This window comes from Poecilia formosa, unplaced genomic scaffold (genome assembly GCF_000485575.1).
Source record: "Poecilia formosa unplaced genomic scaffold, Poecilia_formosa-5.1.2 Scaffold254, whole genome shotgun sequence".
Lineage (NCBI taxonomy): Eukaryota > Metazoa > Chordata > Actinopteri > Cyprinodontiformes > Poeciliidae > Poecilia > Poecilia formosa.
The window spans coordinates 405,662-419,257 of record NW_006800193.1 but is presented as its reverse complement, the minus strand read 5'-3'; the positions used below and the strand labels follow the sequence as shown (position 1 = coordinate 419,257).

Sequence of the window (13,596 nt, the reverse complement as noted above, 5' to 3'; positions counted from 1 at the left end):
GGAGCTTCGCAGCAATCACAGCCTTTCCCTTGTAAGATGGAGAGTTCAGGTTTGGTCTTATTTGACCAGAGCACCATCTTCTATGGAAATTGTTATGGATTTCTTTTTGCCAAGATCTCATAAAAGCCATATTTGTGGACGTGGAAGTAGTGTTTGTTTTGGTGACAAAACCTAAGCTGTAGATCTCTGTAGTTCTCGCCGGTGAAACAAATCCCCCCCAAAATGCCTCACTGACAAATGCCCGACTGTCGCTTTGGGTAGACGGCTACGTCTCGGTGAAACTGCAGCTGTGGCTTACTTGTTCCATTTCAGATGATAGACCTGAACAATGTCCTGTGAGATATTCAGACTTAGCTCATTGTTTTCTAGCTCAGTCCTACTTGTTACTTCAGCAGTTCTGTCCTTGACCAGTCTGGTCTGATCCTTAGTCAAGCAGTTTTACAAAATCAAAACAATTTCAGCAAATCGACGTTCTAACCTGCCCTTTCAGCGCACACTGAAAGTATAACACATTACTGGAGTGATCACACAAATGACTAAATTTGCTGCCTCATTCAAATGCTGCGCATGTTCAATCAATATGATTGACTGAGCATTTATCCAAGCACACAGATTCCACACTTCTTTGATAAGGAAGTGGGCACAAGTCACAAAAAAAAAGAAAGACATCGGAATGGAGACATCAGTCAATAAACTGACAGATTTCAATCATATTTTTATTGGAAAAAATATTGAAAACAATGTAAGAATTAAAAACAGAGGCATTGGATAAAATATGGCTAGTACTGAAGCTTAAACTGTGTGTCCACCTCTTACAGTGCTTTAAATACCAAGCATTGAGATACCTACGTAGGGTAGCTAAAATAATACGTATCACACTTTACTAAATTGAATTTATAAAATGTCACTGTACAATAAAAGGTTCGACAAGTGGCAAATTTATACAAACATACTGTGAAAAGCTCATTTAGTAGGACTATCAAGACAAATTAGAACAATAAAATAAATCTTTTTTTCCAATGTTTGGGGAAAAAAAAATGCTGATTTGTGGAAAGAAAAAAAAAACATGAACGAGAAATACTCTATAAAGGAACTTAAACAAATACATGAGAGAAATGTGTATTTTTTAAGGATATTAGTGATAATATGATAAATTCTACTAGTATTTAAAATGCATCCCCTAAACACAGTGGATTGTGCCTCAAAACAACATATGCTGATACTTTTTATTTTTTTTCCTCTTTCTTTTACACAGACTTTTCAAATGAATATATTGTGAAAATAAGTTACATGTCTATATTACCTACTGTGGATTTTGTGCAAAACAAAAAAAACATCAAAAATTTACGGTTCGTGCACCAGCTGAAAAAAAAAACAAAAAACAAAAAAAAAAAACTATAGTGCAGGGAGTCCACATTAGTAACTTCCACGCATGAGAGAGAAAAAACAGCTTCCATACAAAAAAAGGCAAGATGTAAAATATTTATCAACAGTTACAAAAATAGCAACATGAATAAATTAATTTCTTCTACATATTTTTTACTGCCCATATCTAACTGGATCTTTTCCAAGAAATGGAAATAGAAGATAATCCTGGCAAACTCAAATCCCTACATCTGAGGCAATGAAGCCCTTTTATACATTGCCATGTGTCCTTCCTCCCAAAAACCAACAGTCATACCCGGATCTTGTGCCCCAAGTCCATGCCGCCAGAGTGTTATTGTTTGATAACGTTAGGAAAAATTAGTAGCAGACAATCAGGAAGTAATCTTCAGAAGCAAATAAAGTGAACGTCCAACCTGTCACTTGTTAAAAATCCTTTTTTTTTAAGCTACAGTGGTGTGGATAGCAGGTTTTTTTTAGGCATCAAATTGCTGCTTGTGGTAATTTACCAGCTACAATCATGCATCAGGAGGCTCCTCATAGCAGACTTGCGAGGCTCGTGGTTGGACCGTTCTGGGCTTGGATCTGAACGGGAGGGGGGCCGTCCGTCCACTGGAAGACAAACAAATTGTGCGACTGCAGCATTACAACGCGCGTCGAAAGCAAAAGAGATGCACTAACGAGGTAAATGTGCAGATTTCACGAAAGGGAAAAAAACACGGTGAGGCGACAACTGAAGATTATGACTTCCTCAAATCTGCTTTACGTACGCTGATGAGGTTATGCTCAGGAAGGCTGCAGGCCGCGATGTGGTCCTGCAGGAGCTGCTGGGAGAAATTCTGGTGCATCTGTGCAGCCTCGTGGGCATCGATGTTGTTTCCAAGGGCCTTGTTCAAGTCTGCAAGAATGACAGTAGGGTTTCAGCCTTTCATTTTGAAGCACCAATCCACGAGGCGCAACCCTGCTGGGACTGTGCGAGGCTCGCGCTCGTCTCTCCGGGAAGCAAACAATGAAAAGTGAAGTACGGACCTTTCAACAGCGCCGAAGACCAGAGCTGCACAGACATATCAGGGATTTTGCTGGCTAGCTGCATGGCAGGTACAACCATGTTGTTGCTTTCCTAAAGGGAGCAATAATGATATAAAACAAACTTTAATTGCTGCAATAGTAATAATAATCACGTATTGAACAAAAATACCAATGCTCTCAAATTTACATCGTTTCCACAGATTTAAATGTCTGCTGCTACAATCACGATTGGGAGAAGAGCTTGTAATCATGTTTAGTGAGAAGACTCCTACAAATACTGAATCATTTATTAGATATATTAATATATTCATATTGTGTCCGAGGCTTCAAGCAATTAAAATTTCATTGCCTGGAATACAGGATGTTTAAAAGGGGGTGTGGCCTCTTTCTAAGGATCATTAGATAACTGACCGCAACCACCAGAGGTTTTTTTTTTTTTTTTTTCTATCAGTTTTAGTAATTTGGGTCAGCTGGAACTTAATCCCAATTGATTGCATCCCTACGGCCAAATGAGTTTTTTTTTTTTGTTGTTTTTTTTTTTTACAACCAAAACAGACTGAACTTCAGATCACAGTATCCAGCTTTACAAATGTTAATGAGGAAAAATATGTTATACAAACATAAATGTTTTATTTTAATATAGAGATTTTTTTTCTTTTCAGGTTATTTAGATTTTTTTTTTTTTGTATTGTCTGATTGCTCATCTTGCATACAGCGCTTTGGTCTTGTGGGTGTTTATAAGGCGTCTATAAATGAAGCTGCTTTGGTTATTTCAGAGGCATATTTTCCTACTCTGGGCAAATGATTGGTTAATCATTTCATTTATTTTCGTTTCAAGCTTGAAGATTACATTTTGGAGTCTGTTGTGTCAAAGTTTAATCTCAGAAAAAAAAAAAAAAAAAAAAAAAAAAAAAAAAAAGCTAATTCAGTAGTTCGAAACAGCAGGTTTCTGCATCAGGTTTTGCTCACAGCAGACTTAACCAGAGATCTGAAAGAAAACATGAGGAAAATGTTTATCAGGCTCGTGCACCGACGCCTTTAGAGCATTTCTGCCAGAAGAGAGACGCACACACTCTTGCAACCTCGCATTTGATTGGTTAATGGACAGACGTGCACAGAGAAAGGAATTGGACCATTTTCAGCTTTCGCGGCAGTTTGGGAACTCGAAAATACGACTCTTTTTACGACCAGTGAACGCAACATACCTAAGGTTTGTGTTAGCTGCCCTTTTCTGCGTGGCCGTTGCTAGCGAGCAAACAGATCTCAAAGGAAGCCATTTTCAGTATCAGTGAGGTGTGTTAAAGTAATAAAGTAATAAAATATTAACAATATTGTGGAAAGAAAAGTTGGAAGCAAACTGACTTTTAGTAATGAGAGGTTGAAAAGACTTTAAAATGTCATCTTTACCTCATCTTTCTTTGTTCGCAACATTAAAATTCAGTTTTACAGTGACTCCTCTCTCATACAGGCTCTTCCCCAATAAAAAAAGCAATTACTGCAAGAATATGAATAAGAAAATAAAATCTGAATGTTGTTCTCAATCATCTCTGCTATAGTTCTTGAAGAGAAATCAAAATCAGCTGAATTTGGTATTGGCTGGTCAAAAAACATCTAGAAAAAAATTCTCATTAGTGTATCTCTACTACTGCAGTGCATAAACATGAGGAGATATATACTGGAATTGAATTTGTCAATCAAAAACTAGCATAAAACTACTACTAATATTAATTAAAACAATCTTGACCAATAAATTTGGCCGAGCTGCTTTGGGTTAATCGTTTATACCACTCAAATCGATAAGCTGCACTTTTTTTATTCACTACCCACTCCAATATCATCATAGTCCAAAAGTAAAGGCTGTTACAAGTCTGATCTAGTTGATTTATTTTAGGTTTGGCTGGTCAGAAAAAAAACTTGCAGTTTTCTGTTCCAGAGGTTAAACATAATTGGATAAAAAGGACAGTCTGACTTTAAGAAGAAAAACAAAACAAAGAAACCACAATGTTCTGTCCTGGTGACCTTGTGCTTCAACCTTAATCGCAGTCCAGTTGTTTCATATAAAAGAGAGCCGTTTTAGTGCAAGTGTCAGCAATGTTTGCTAGGCGTTTGTCTTACTCTGTGGTTGCCCAGTACATAGAAAATGTGGCCCAGCAGAACCAGAGAGCAGGCTGTGAGTCTGTTCAGATCCTCAGCGTTAGACATTTTCAGAGTTTCTCTTAGGAAGCGCCTAGAACGAATAAAGAACCAGCGTGAGCATAAGGCAGAACTTTGCATTTGGGGGTTTCAATTTTTGGAGCGGCGAACTTTGAAGTTCCCGTACTTTGCCTCGTTGTAGCGTCCCTGAAAAAAGGACAGGAGTCCCCTTATGTAAAAGGCTGCAGCGCGGAGGCAGTGGGAGCTGAATCGAAACAAAGAGGAAATAGTTTAAGTGTCGACAACAAAACTATTTTATAAAGTGGTGCTTTAACGTAAAATAATACATTAACCAACTTCTACCTGACTGGGAAATTATGATCCGGGTTTATTCTCTCCAAGAGGCCGTACAGCTGGAAAAGAGATAAAAACACGAGCATGTTAATACGCTTCAAATATTAATGTGTTCGATTCTGAAAACGCCTTTGGTTTTCATGCATTTTAAACTTTGTCCTTAGAAGAAGAACGTTGTTAGTTTGAACACGCTTCGCCAGTCTGGTGAGCATTGTTTTCTACCGAGTGGGAAAACAGGGGCGCCCCCTGGCGGCCAAAAAAGAAAAAAAAAATTAAAAGCAACTGCTTTTCAACTGAACTTCACACATTCATGGTTTAACTCCTTGACCGATAAAGACAAGCATTAAAATATTGAGCATCAGTTGATTTGAAGTAGACCATAAGAAAAATGCAATCTACTTTTTTTTTTTCCTTTTTTTTATAAATGTTTGCTATAAAAAAGTAGATTCAGCTAATAATGATAAATACATTGAAATACTCCAACCTAAAAAGCGTAAAATGAACCCTTTTCTCACCTCCTGGTGTCTGTTTCCTTCCCTGATGTACACACTGGCCAGGTTGGTTACAATGTACGTCCACAGCTCCTGGTGTGTGGTGAGCTGCAACACAAACAGCGACTTGGTGACAAGAACACAGAGCAACTACAGCGCAGAGAAGGGCGAGACCAAAACGATGGCGGCGTCGATGTGCAATCGCAACGCACTCACCCGCAACGCTGTGGTAAACTGTGCTTCTGCGTTGTCCATACAGTTCACTGAGATGCAGTACAGACCCTGGGAGGTGGAAGTCGGAGGAAAGTTATTTGACGGGATTTTGAATCATTTTTCCATTTCAAAATTCCAGTTTAAGCAGTTTTCCAGGCTTGCAAAATCTCTTTAATATTCTGGAAATTTGAGGATAAAACGTTCACCTGGCTGGGTGTAAATTACAGATTCACGAAACACCACAACACTTGTTTGGCAGGGTTTCTGCTTCAAAGGCAGACCAAGCATTTTTTTTTTTTTAACCATAATTACTTATTTTCAAGACTGTTTGGGAACCTTGCCACTGGATTAAAAACATGAAAGCCTCTAGTGCTAATAGTCCTTCTTTTGTCTATAACCTTGGTAAATAACCCAACACTTTGTGTATTATGACATTTTCCTCCCTTAGTAGAAATTCTAGAAAATGGAAATTTTAATTCTTAAAAAAAAATTAAATTCTACAATTTTAGATTCTCCAGACGAAAAACAACAACTCCTTTTCTTTTTTTTTGCAGGCGAGTGTGTTCCGTAATATCTACAAGTCTTTCACTGTAATTTCATCCCGAGTCCCAAAACTATTCCTTCAACTGTTTTCACATATAACATAACTTAAAATAAACATAGAGCTATTTTCAGCTAATAATAAGCTACGGGTTTCTTTTGCAAAGTTTAATGGCAACCACTGCAAGAACAGTCAGTACCGACCTAAACAAAAGTTTAACAAAAGAAGCTGCAGACTGTCTCAAAACGCTACACAACTCAAGTGATGACTCAGAAAGTAATTTGGTGCCACACAGAAAACAAAACAAAACAAAAACAAAAAAAACGGTCCAGGTAAATATGTACAGCTGTGTTATTAAGTCAGGTAATTTCTCTGGAACGGAGATCATTTGACAAGTTGAGACACTCCGCTCCTCCACTACCGAGACTTGAACTGCGTTAAAAAGAAATGCATTTTCATTACTGGGTCTGACCTTGTGGGTTGGTGGTTGCGAACTTTACAGAGATGAAGTGCGGTGGCCACCAAAACGGACAAGCTAAACAGAAATTATTTACCAACGCTGGCAGCAGGCCGGTCTCTGACGAGCCGCGTCTTTGGTAATGACAGTGCGTCTATTTGATTCCTATCAATTCGTATCTTAGAAAACAGTGCAGAACTATGAGGTATTGCTGAGTCAGAGTGGAGTTTGCGAATCCGGTTTGTTGCTACGTTAGTAACGATCGAGCCGTGACCATTTTGGTAGTTTACATTTGCCACCTGCTCTGCAGTTCTCCACTTTCGGAGCAACTTTGCAGCAGTGGCCGATGCTGCGCCTGTTTAATGCTCGGCTGATTTTGCAATCTTTTATCTACTTTAGGAACTTACTAGCTACGCTTAAAGCATACTGATGCACTATTTTCCTACAATAATCTACTGTTCAGAGCTTCAGAAAGCAGGTACAATGCCCAGCCCTCTGCAGGACATCTCCGGTTTTCTCTGTCCTCTGTGCGATAAACAACTTTTCTGATTGGCTCAGGCACGTCTACCATTAACCCCTTTCTGACCAGTCTTGCACCTGAATTGCATACTGAATTGCTGGTAACCCTCTTATGAGTCCATAATGCCAAATTGGTCACCAAATTAGGATCATTACTGGAATATTAGAAAGAGAATTTGTAGTCTCTTCACTTTTAGAAAAGCACAACCAGCAATATTAAAGAAAGTTTTGGTTTAAAATACTCACTAATAGTGTGTGTAGTTGAGCAGCATGGTTGTTGAATAACCTGGGGGACTGTTGGCACAGTTGACAAACCTGTGAAATCTAAACAGACACACAAATGTTCATCAAGTATGCAAATTCTGTTTTGACACAGAGTTAACACAAACTTTTAGTGATGTTTAAAAAAGAAAAAAGGGACTAAGATAAATAATTTCAGACCATTTTCTATCTCCAAAGTCAAATTTAACCTTTGCTTCGTACTTGGAAAAACAAACTGAAATCTTTCAAAAGGGACAAATAAACTGAAATGATGTGGTTGGATTTAGTTGGGTTTTTTTTGGGAAGGACTCGATCAAAGTGGAACATCTTCGCACTTTGCATCTGTCGGACAGTGAGGGCATCTCCTGTGCTTCTCCAGTCCTCAGCAGATCAGTGGCTGGGGAAATTCACGACGACGTTCACACAGCAGGTAAATGCAACCCAAATCCGATTTACTTTGCCCGTATGCGACCCGTGTTTGACTGTTTTCATGGTCTGAACAGCCCAGTTCCGATCCTTTTACCAAAATAAATTTTTTTTTTTTTTTTTAGAAAATGGTCCCGTTTCAATATGTGGAACTAAATTGGATATGCATCAGATGGTTTTTAAAGTGTCTGCAGTATGAACGGCCATATTGTATCATAGTTTTGCACCAGAAAAAGCCAGATGCAGCAAATCTGGATTAGATGTGCTTTCCTTCCTCCGTCTTGTTGTGATCTTGCTCCCATTTTTCAATAACTTAAAAATCAATCCGTAGACAGCGGCATCCATTATTACTCCTGTAAAGAGTAATTCTGCACCAAACATACCTTTTTGGAATTATGAACAAAAAAAAAAGAAAAAGAAAAAAAACAAACTTGGTTTCATTTGACTTTTGATAGACTTTTGCAAATGCTTCTAGAATCCCTCAAATGTGTCCCCCGCCCCCAGTCCCAGTCTTCACATTACAGCCAATCCCTTGGAAATTAAAATAATTATTATATATAAAATAATCATTTGGAGGTAATCATAGCCAGCTGAAATGGCTCCTGTGTATTTTGAGTTCAGATGTAGTGGTTAATTCTCAGCACAGTCTTCATTAAGGTGTGCAAACACATCATTATTATTTCCCCCTGTTTTTAATTTCCTTTTAAAATGTTTCAGTTTGTTTATAAAGGTGAGTTTTTTCTGGTTAGAAGCTGGAAAAACTTAAAACTTCTTCAAGTCACAAAGAACTAACTGAGCTTCAAATGTTCCATATAAGACTTTTTTTTTTTTTAAGATGGCACATATTTAAATATAAACTGCAGGGATGGTGACAGGAATAGAAACAACGTACCTCCTGCAATGCCGTGGCCTTGTGGCCCGTGACGAGTCGGCACATGATGATGTGCTCCAGCAGAATGACTTGGAAGGTAGACAGGATGGGGCTGCAGTCCAACACTGACATCAATTGATTAGTGGTAAAAAAAACAACAAAAACAAACAGCACCGTTTAGTGATTTCTGGACAGTTTACAGAGCAAAGCTGATTAAGTTAGCCACAGAGTGATACTCAAAAACTCACTTTTGAGTTTCTCCAGTTGCATAAGAGCCTTGTCTGTGTACTTCTGGGCTTTCTCCAAATAGCCCGCCTGCATGGAGTGCATGACTGTCACCTGGAAAATGAAAATAAAAAAACCCACAAAAAAATAGAGTGTTTCTGATTCAATGTTTTTGCACAATTAAATAGTTTTAAATTAATGTTTGTTCAGGTTTGACTATTGCTTGAGACTTCTGCTGAAACTAAGCACACAGCTTTTGAGTAACAGAAAAAAAGAAAGGAAGAAAGAAAGAAAATCAGCGTTACCAGATATACGAGGACACACATGTGCTCCTTGGGCAGCCAGTGGAAGAGGTCAGCTGGGTTGGTGGGTAAAATCTCATCATCTTGGAGTGTAGAGATGGTCTGAATGCACTGCTGCAGCTGCTTCAGACACGGCTTCACGCTTTTTACCTGAAAAAGAAAAGAAAAAAACAAAACAATGTAGTCACTCCTGTCAACTTTTACACATCCATCCTCATCCCGCTTCAGAAATCTAAAAAAAAAAAATAATAACTTTGTCATCACCCATCCTACCTGTCCAGCATCCAGGTAGTGTGTGACTTGTAGTACCAGGAAGAAGACTCTCAGTGATTCCTTCTGGATGGGGTTTCCCTGCCAGTTTTCTACTATAGTTCCACACAGTGTGAGAAGAGGATGCACCTCGCCAAGCTTCCTCTCCATTAGCAGCAACTGGAAGGTTAGAAAACATCCCCAGGTCAAAACGAATTACTAAAACAGTTAACGCCGGGTTTCCTCGTGGCAGACGTAGAAAAGAAAAAAAAAAAAAGATATGAAGACATGAAGATAAAACTTAGCTACAGAGAAGAGAAAAATAGAAAGAGAAAACTTACCATGCCTTTACTAAGAAGAAACAAAGCCCTAAAAAAGTGCAAAAAGTAAAATTAAGTCAACGTTCACATCAAATTATTACAGATAAATACCATGTAATCTTAATTGTTAGATACAAATCTCAACTAATAAGAGTTCCAAGCACAAATAAAAGCCTTATTTAATAAGAAAACAGGATATTTGTAATCTTAGTACATTTAAAATTAAAATCAATTTACTGATTTGTTTGCAGTGGAAACTTGTCCGGCAATAAAGTAGTAGCTTCATTTTCCACACATTTTGGTTGCGCCATGTTGTAAAATTATATGTAGTATGTTATATTTATTTAAGTTTTACATAGTCACATTTAAAAGTCTATTCGCATCACCTTCACATACATTAAAAATAAAACCTAAAAACAGCCTGAAGAGGTTTCCCCCTTAATTATTTTGTGTGCAATAGCCAATACATAACAAATTCAGGTGAAGCGAATCACACAAGTAGAGCAGTCGGAGTTACAGCAAAGAGTTACTTTTCGTCAACGGGACAAAATGATCATTTTGGTTTAGGTATCCTATGATGGTCACATCCCCCCCCACCCCCCATGTCATCCAGGTAACGCTTTAAACATGCAAACTGCAAATGACGGAGATTTTTACCTGGTATATTCTGAACCCACGACTCGGGCATACTCAGCACCAACTCCCAGAAGGTCACATGCTGACACCAGGTCTTTCTCCAGAGTATGAAGTTGCTGAAAAGAGATAAGAAAACAACCTTAACATCTCAATACAGGCAACTATTAACTTTCAAGCAACTAGAATCCAAATGCAGCAAGTCTAACTCTGTTCTCCAACTAAAACAAAAGAAATAATAATAATATATAAAAAAAGAGACAAAGCAAGAATAAATCTGATCATTTTAATATTCCGTGGCCCTGATCGGCGACAGGCAGGTCAGACACAGTTAGTGAATGCACCAAAACACAGGTGCTAACAGGTCACATTGACAACAACACAATTGTTGATGAGAGAAAAAGAGTAAGCTATTTTTTGAGTCTTTGACGTTCCTAAAGCTAATGCTAGCGGAATCACATGTTGGTAAGACACATCCACACAGCAAATCATAGTTTATATTTAAGTTCATATAAGTTAGTTTTATATCTCTGTAAAGTCCTATTTAACTTCAGAAGTATGTAACCCACCCCACGCAGTGTGACACTGTCTCATTTGATAATGGGAATAATTAATGCCAAACCCACCCCCCACCAAAAAAACATTACTGATGGCTTTTTTTTGGATTTACCATGAATTAATGTTGTATTTTTTTGTGACGTACAGAGAGTTTGGTATTTTCAAACCATTCTTGAGAAAACCATTGTTTTAGTTTATGTAAACTAACTTATGTAAACTTGTGTGTTCTTGCACACTTAAAAATCAAATTAAAATTAGTCTATGTAATTTTTTTTTAACCAAAATGCGACACATCAACATCTTGTGAAACTTCTTTATAGCTTAGCAAGCATTAGGTACATTACTGCCGCCTACTGGGTTGGAGGGTGTACATGAGTACCAACAGTGCCAGAAATGCGGCAACTGAGAAAGGTACAATGTGATTTGTTTTGAGTGCTTGCTTTATTAAGAGCATATGTAAGTAATATAAACATTTTCATGTTAAGACGGATCAATTTGCTATTTATATGAACCAGCAAAAGTAGAATCAGACTACCAGCTGCATTAGCATGTGAAATAAAAAAAAGATGGTGATAAGAAATCGGCCACAAAAACTGCGATCAGTGCATTTTCAGTAGGAAAACTTTAATACCACTTAAGTAATACATACCGCTAACTGGAACAGCAGTCTGCAGTGCCAGTATGGTGTTTGCTGGGAAATCTGAATGGCTTTACGCAGCAGGGGCTTTGCAGAGTCCACCAAATTCTGAAAATGTATTACATGCGGGCAGTTAGCAGTTCATAATAACACCCCCTCAAATATCACAATCATTTGTGAATGTCTTTGAAAAGCACAAGTATGGCTCGACTCTTATTTCTGTTTACCATAATAGTATCTTAGTAAGTCTTTATATGTTTTACCTGTTGGCAAAATAGTTCCGACAGAATACTCGCAGCTTCAAATTTGACATCTTCGAACTGAGGAAGTTGTTGAGATATAAACCACTGCAAAAAAGGAGACAAAATATTGTCAGCCAACATTCTGGGCGTAAATATTTGACCAGCAGTTTATTTGGTAAAAACCAGCGCGTGAGCGTAAAGTGGTTGAACAGGGTTTAAACAACGACACACTTTGTACCAAAATTATTTGAACACGTATCAGAACCTCTTTTCTAATGTAACCTTCTTGAATGAATAGCTATTTAAACACTTCCGCCGTTCGGTGTTTTCACTGCCCGCGGCCTACACTCCCTCCGCTTCTCTGCAGCATCCCCGCTCTTTCCCAGATCAAACGCCCCTCACCGCTTTCTCTAGGTGGTTGCGGGCCAGCTCGCTGTTCTTGGTGTGATGGTAGAGAACCGAGCCCAGCTGGAGATGCGTCCGAGCTTCGATCCTCTGCGGAGGCTTGAACTGAAACACGGCCTGTAGACAGTGTACGCACAGCCGTATTTTCGGTGGACTGGAGGTTCGGAAATGTTCCGCAAAGCCGAGGAGGGCGAGGTACCAACGCTCCGGGGCCTCTACGTTTGACGCCATTTTCCCAGACAACAACAAGTTTTTCAGCGCTACGGCCAGAGCCGCGGGTTGCCAGGTTGGGCTAAACAGAGCAGACTACGATCGAAGTTGCTTTTTCCAGCTCCAAATTGTGAAGAAAAACTTTAGTTGTGTCCTTTTCAGTCATTTCAATTAAAAAATAGCTTAGGAAATGGTCAAATCCAATTTTATTATGAAAATATTTATTTTATTTAATACGCCCAACTACTATTTTAACAATATTCTCCACATGTTTATGTTCCAATAGAGAAACGATGGTCTAAGTCCGTTTTCCAGTGGAGTTTTATTTTTTATTTTTTTGTAAGAAACAAATTGTGTTAATTTATCTTTTCTGAATTGGGGGTTGTACTAAATTAATAAAACGTGACATTGAGATGTCTTTCCGTATTGCAAAGATAAATTTGAACAAGAATCCCTTCCTCTTGTGCATGCATGTAAGTATTAATACTGTATTTCTTTATATGTGTGTACAAAAACAAAATGGCTCACAAGATGGCTGTATCTTGTAAATACTGCTCTTGTCCTTTCTTACTCCTGTTGTCCTTACTTACCTTACTTGCCACATAAGGTTATTCTGATGTTAATGACATCAAATGCAATTAATCTATGCTTTGCAATTTTTTTTCAGCATTATATTATTAAGGTTTAGTGCCAGAAAGTGAGAATCCATACAATTGCTCTAATATATTTTTGACAAAGAAAGTATTAATGCATGGCACCTAAAATATTACATTATACAGTCCTGCAGTCATTTATGATTTAATTATTGAATGCATGAACATGCAATAGTGATTGGGATTAAGCATAAACTGCAGTTCTGTTTGATGTTCTTAATGTGATTGTGTTCTGTAGATCCTAAAGGCAAGTAAAAAATTCTTGCAAAAAATTCAAAGAGTTTGCCAAATTATCCATAGGTTTACTTTCTAAAAGGCAGTTGTTTTTTGTGGTGATTAACTCTGCGAGTACTGAAGCTACTCTGTTCCAAAAAATATGAGTGCTAGGTTAATTGGTCTCTGAAAATTGTCTTTTAAGTGTGCTGTGTGTGTGCATAGCTGTTTGTCCAGTTTATCTTTGTGTTGCCCTGTGCTGACTGGTGAC

At 38.1% G+C, this 13,596-nt stretch overlaps 1 protein-coding gene across 1 annotated transcript; it reads right to left on the bottom strand.

The window, feature by feature from the left end:
• Positions 1-698: 698 nt before the first annotated feature.
• Positions 699-12,521, bottom strand: LOC103150435 (MAU2 chromatid cohesion factor homolog). Its single transcript, XM_007570052.2, has 18 exons — positions 12,247-12,521; positions 11,866-11,949; positions 11,615-11,710; positions 10,432-10,526; positions 9,796-9,823; positions 9,479-9,634; positions 9,209-9,355; positions 8,927-9,017; positions 8,700-8,803; positions 7,367-7,444; positions 5,607-5,672; positions 5,415-5,498; positions 4,909-4,958; positions 4,733-4,810; positions 4,528-4,639; positions 2,413-2,503; positions 2,154-2,281; positions 699-1,995 (listed from the first exon to the last, which is right to left on the bottom strand). Exons 1-18 carry the CDS (start codon positions 12,478-12,480, stop codon positions 1,921-1,923), a joined length of 1,797 nt encoding a protein of 598 aa, XP_007570114.1. The 5' UTR covers positions 12,481-12,521; the 3' UTR covers positions 699-1,920.
• Between the last annotated feature and the right edge of the window lie 1,075 nt (positions 12,522-13,596).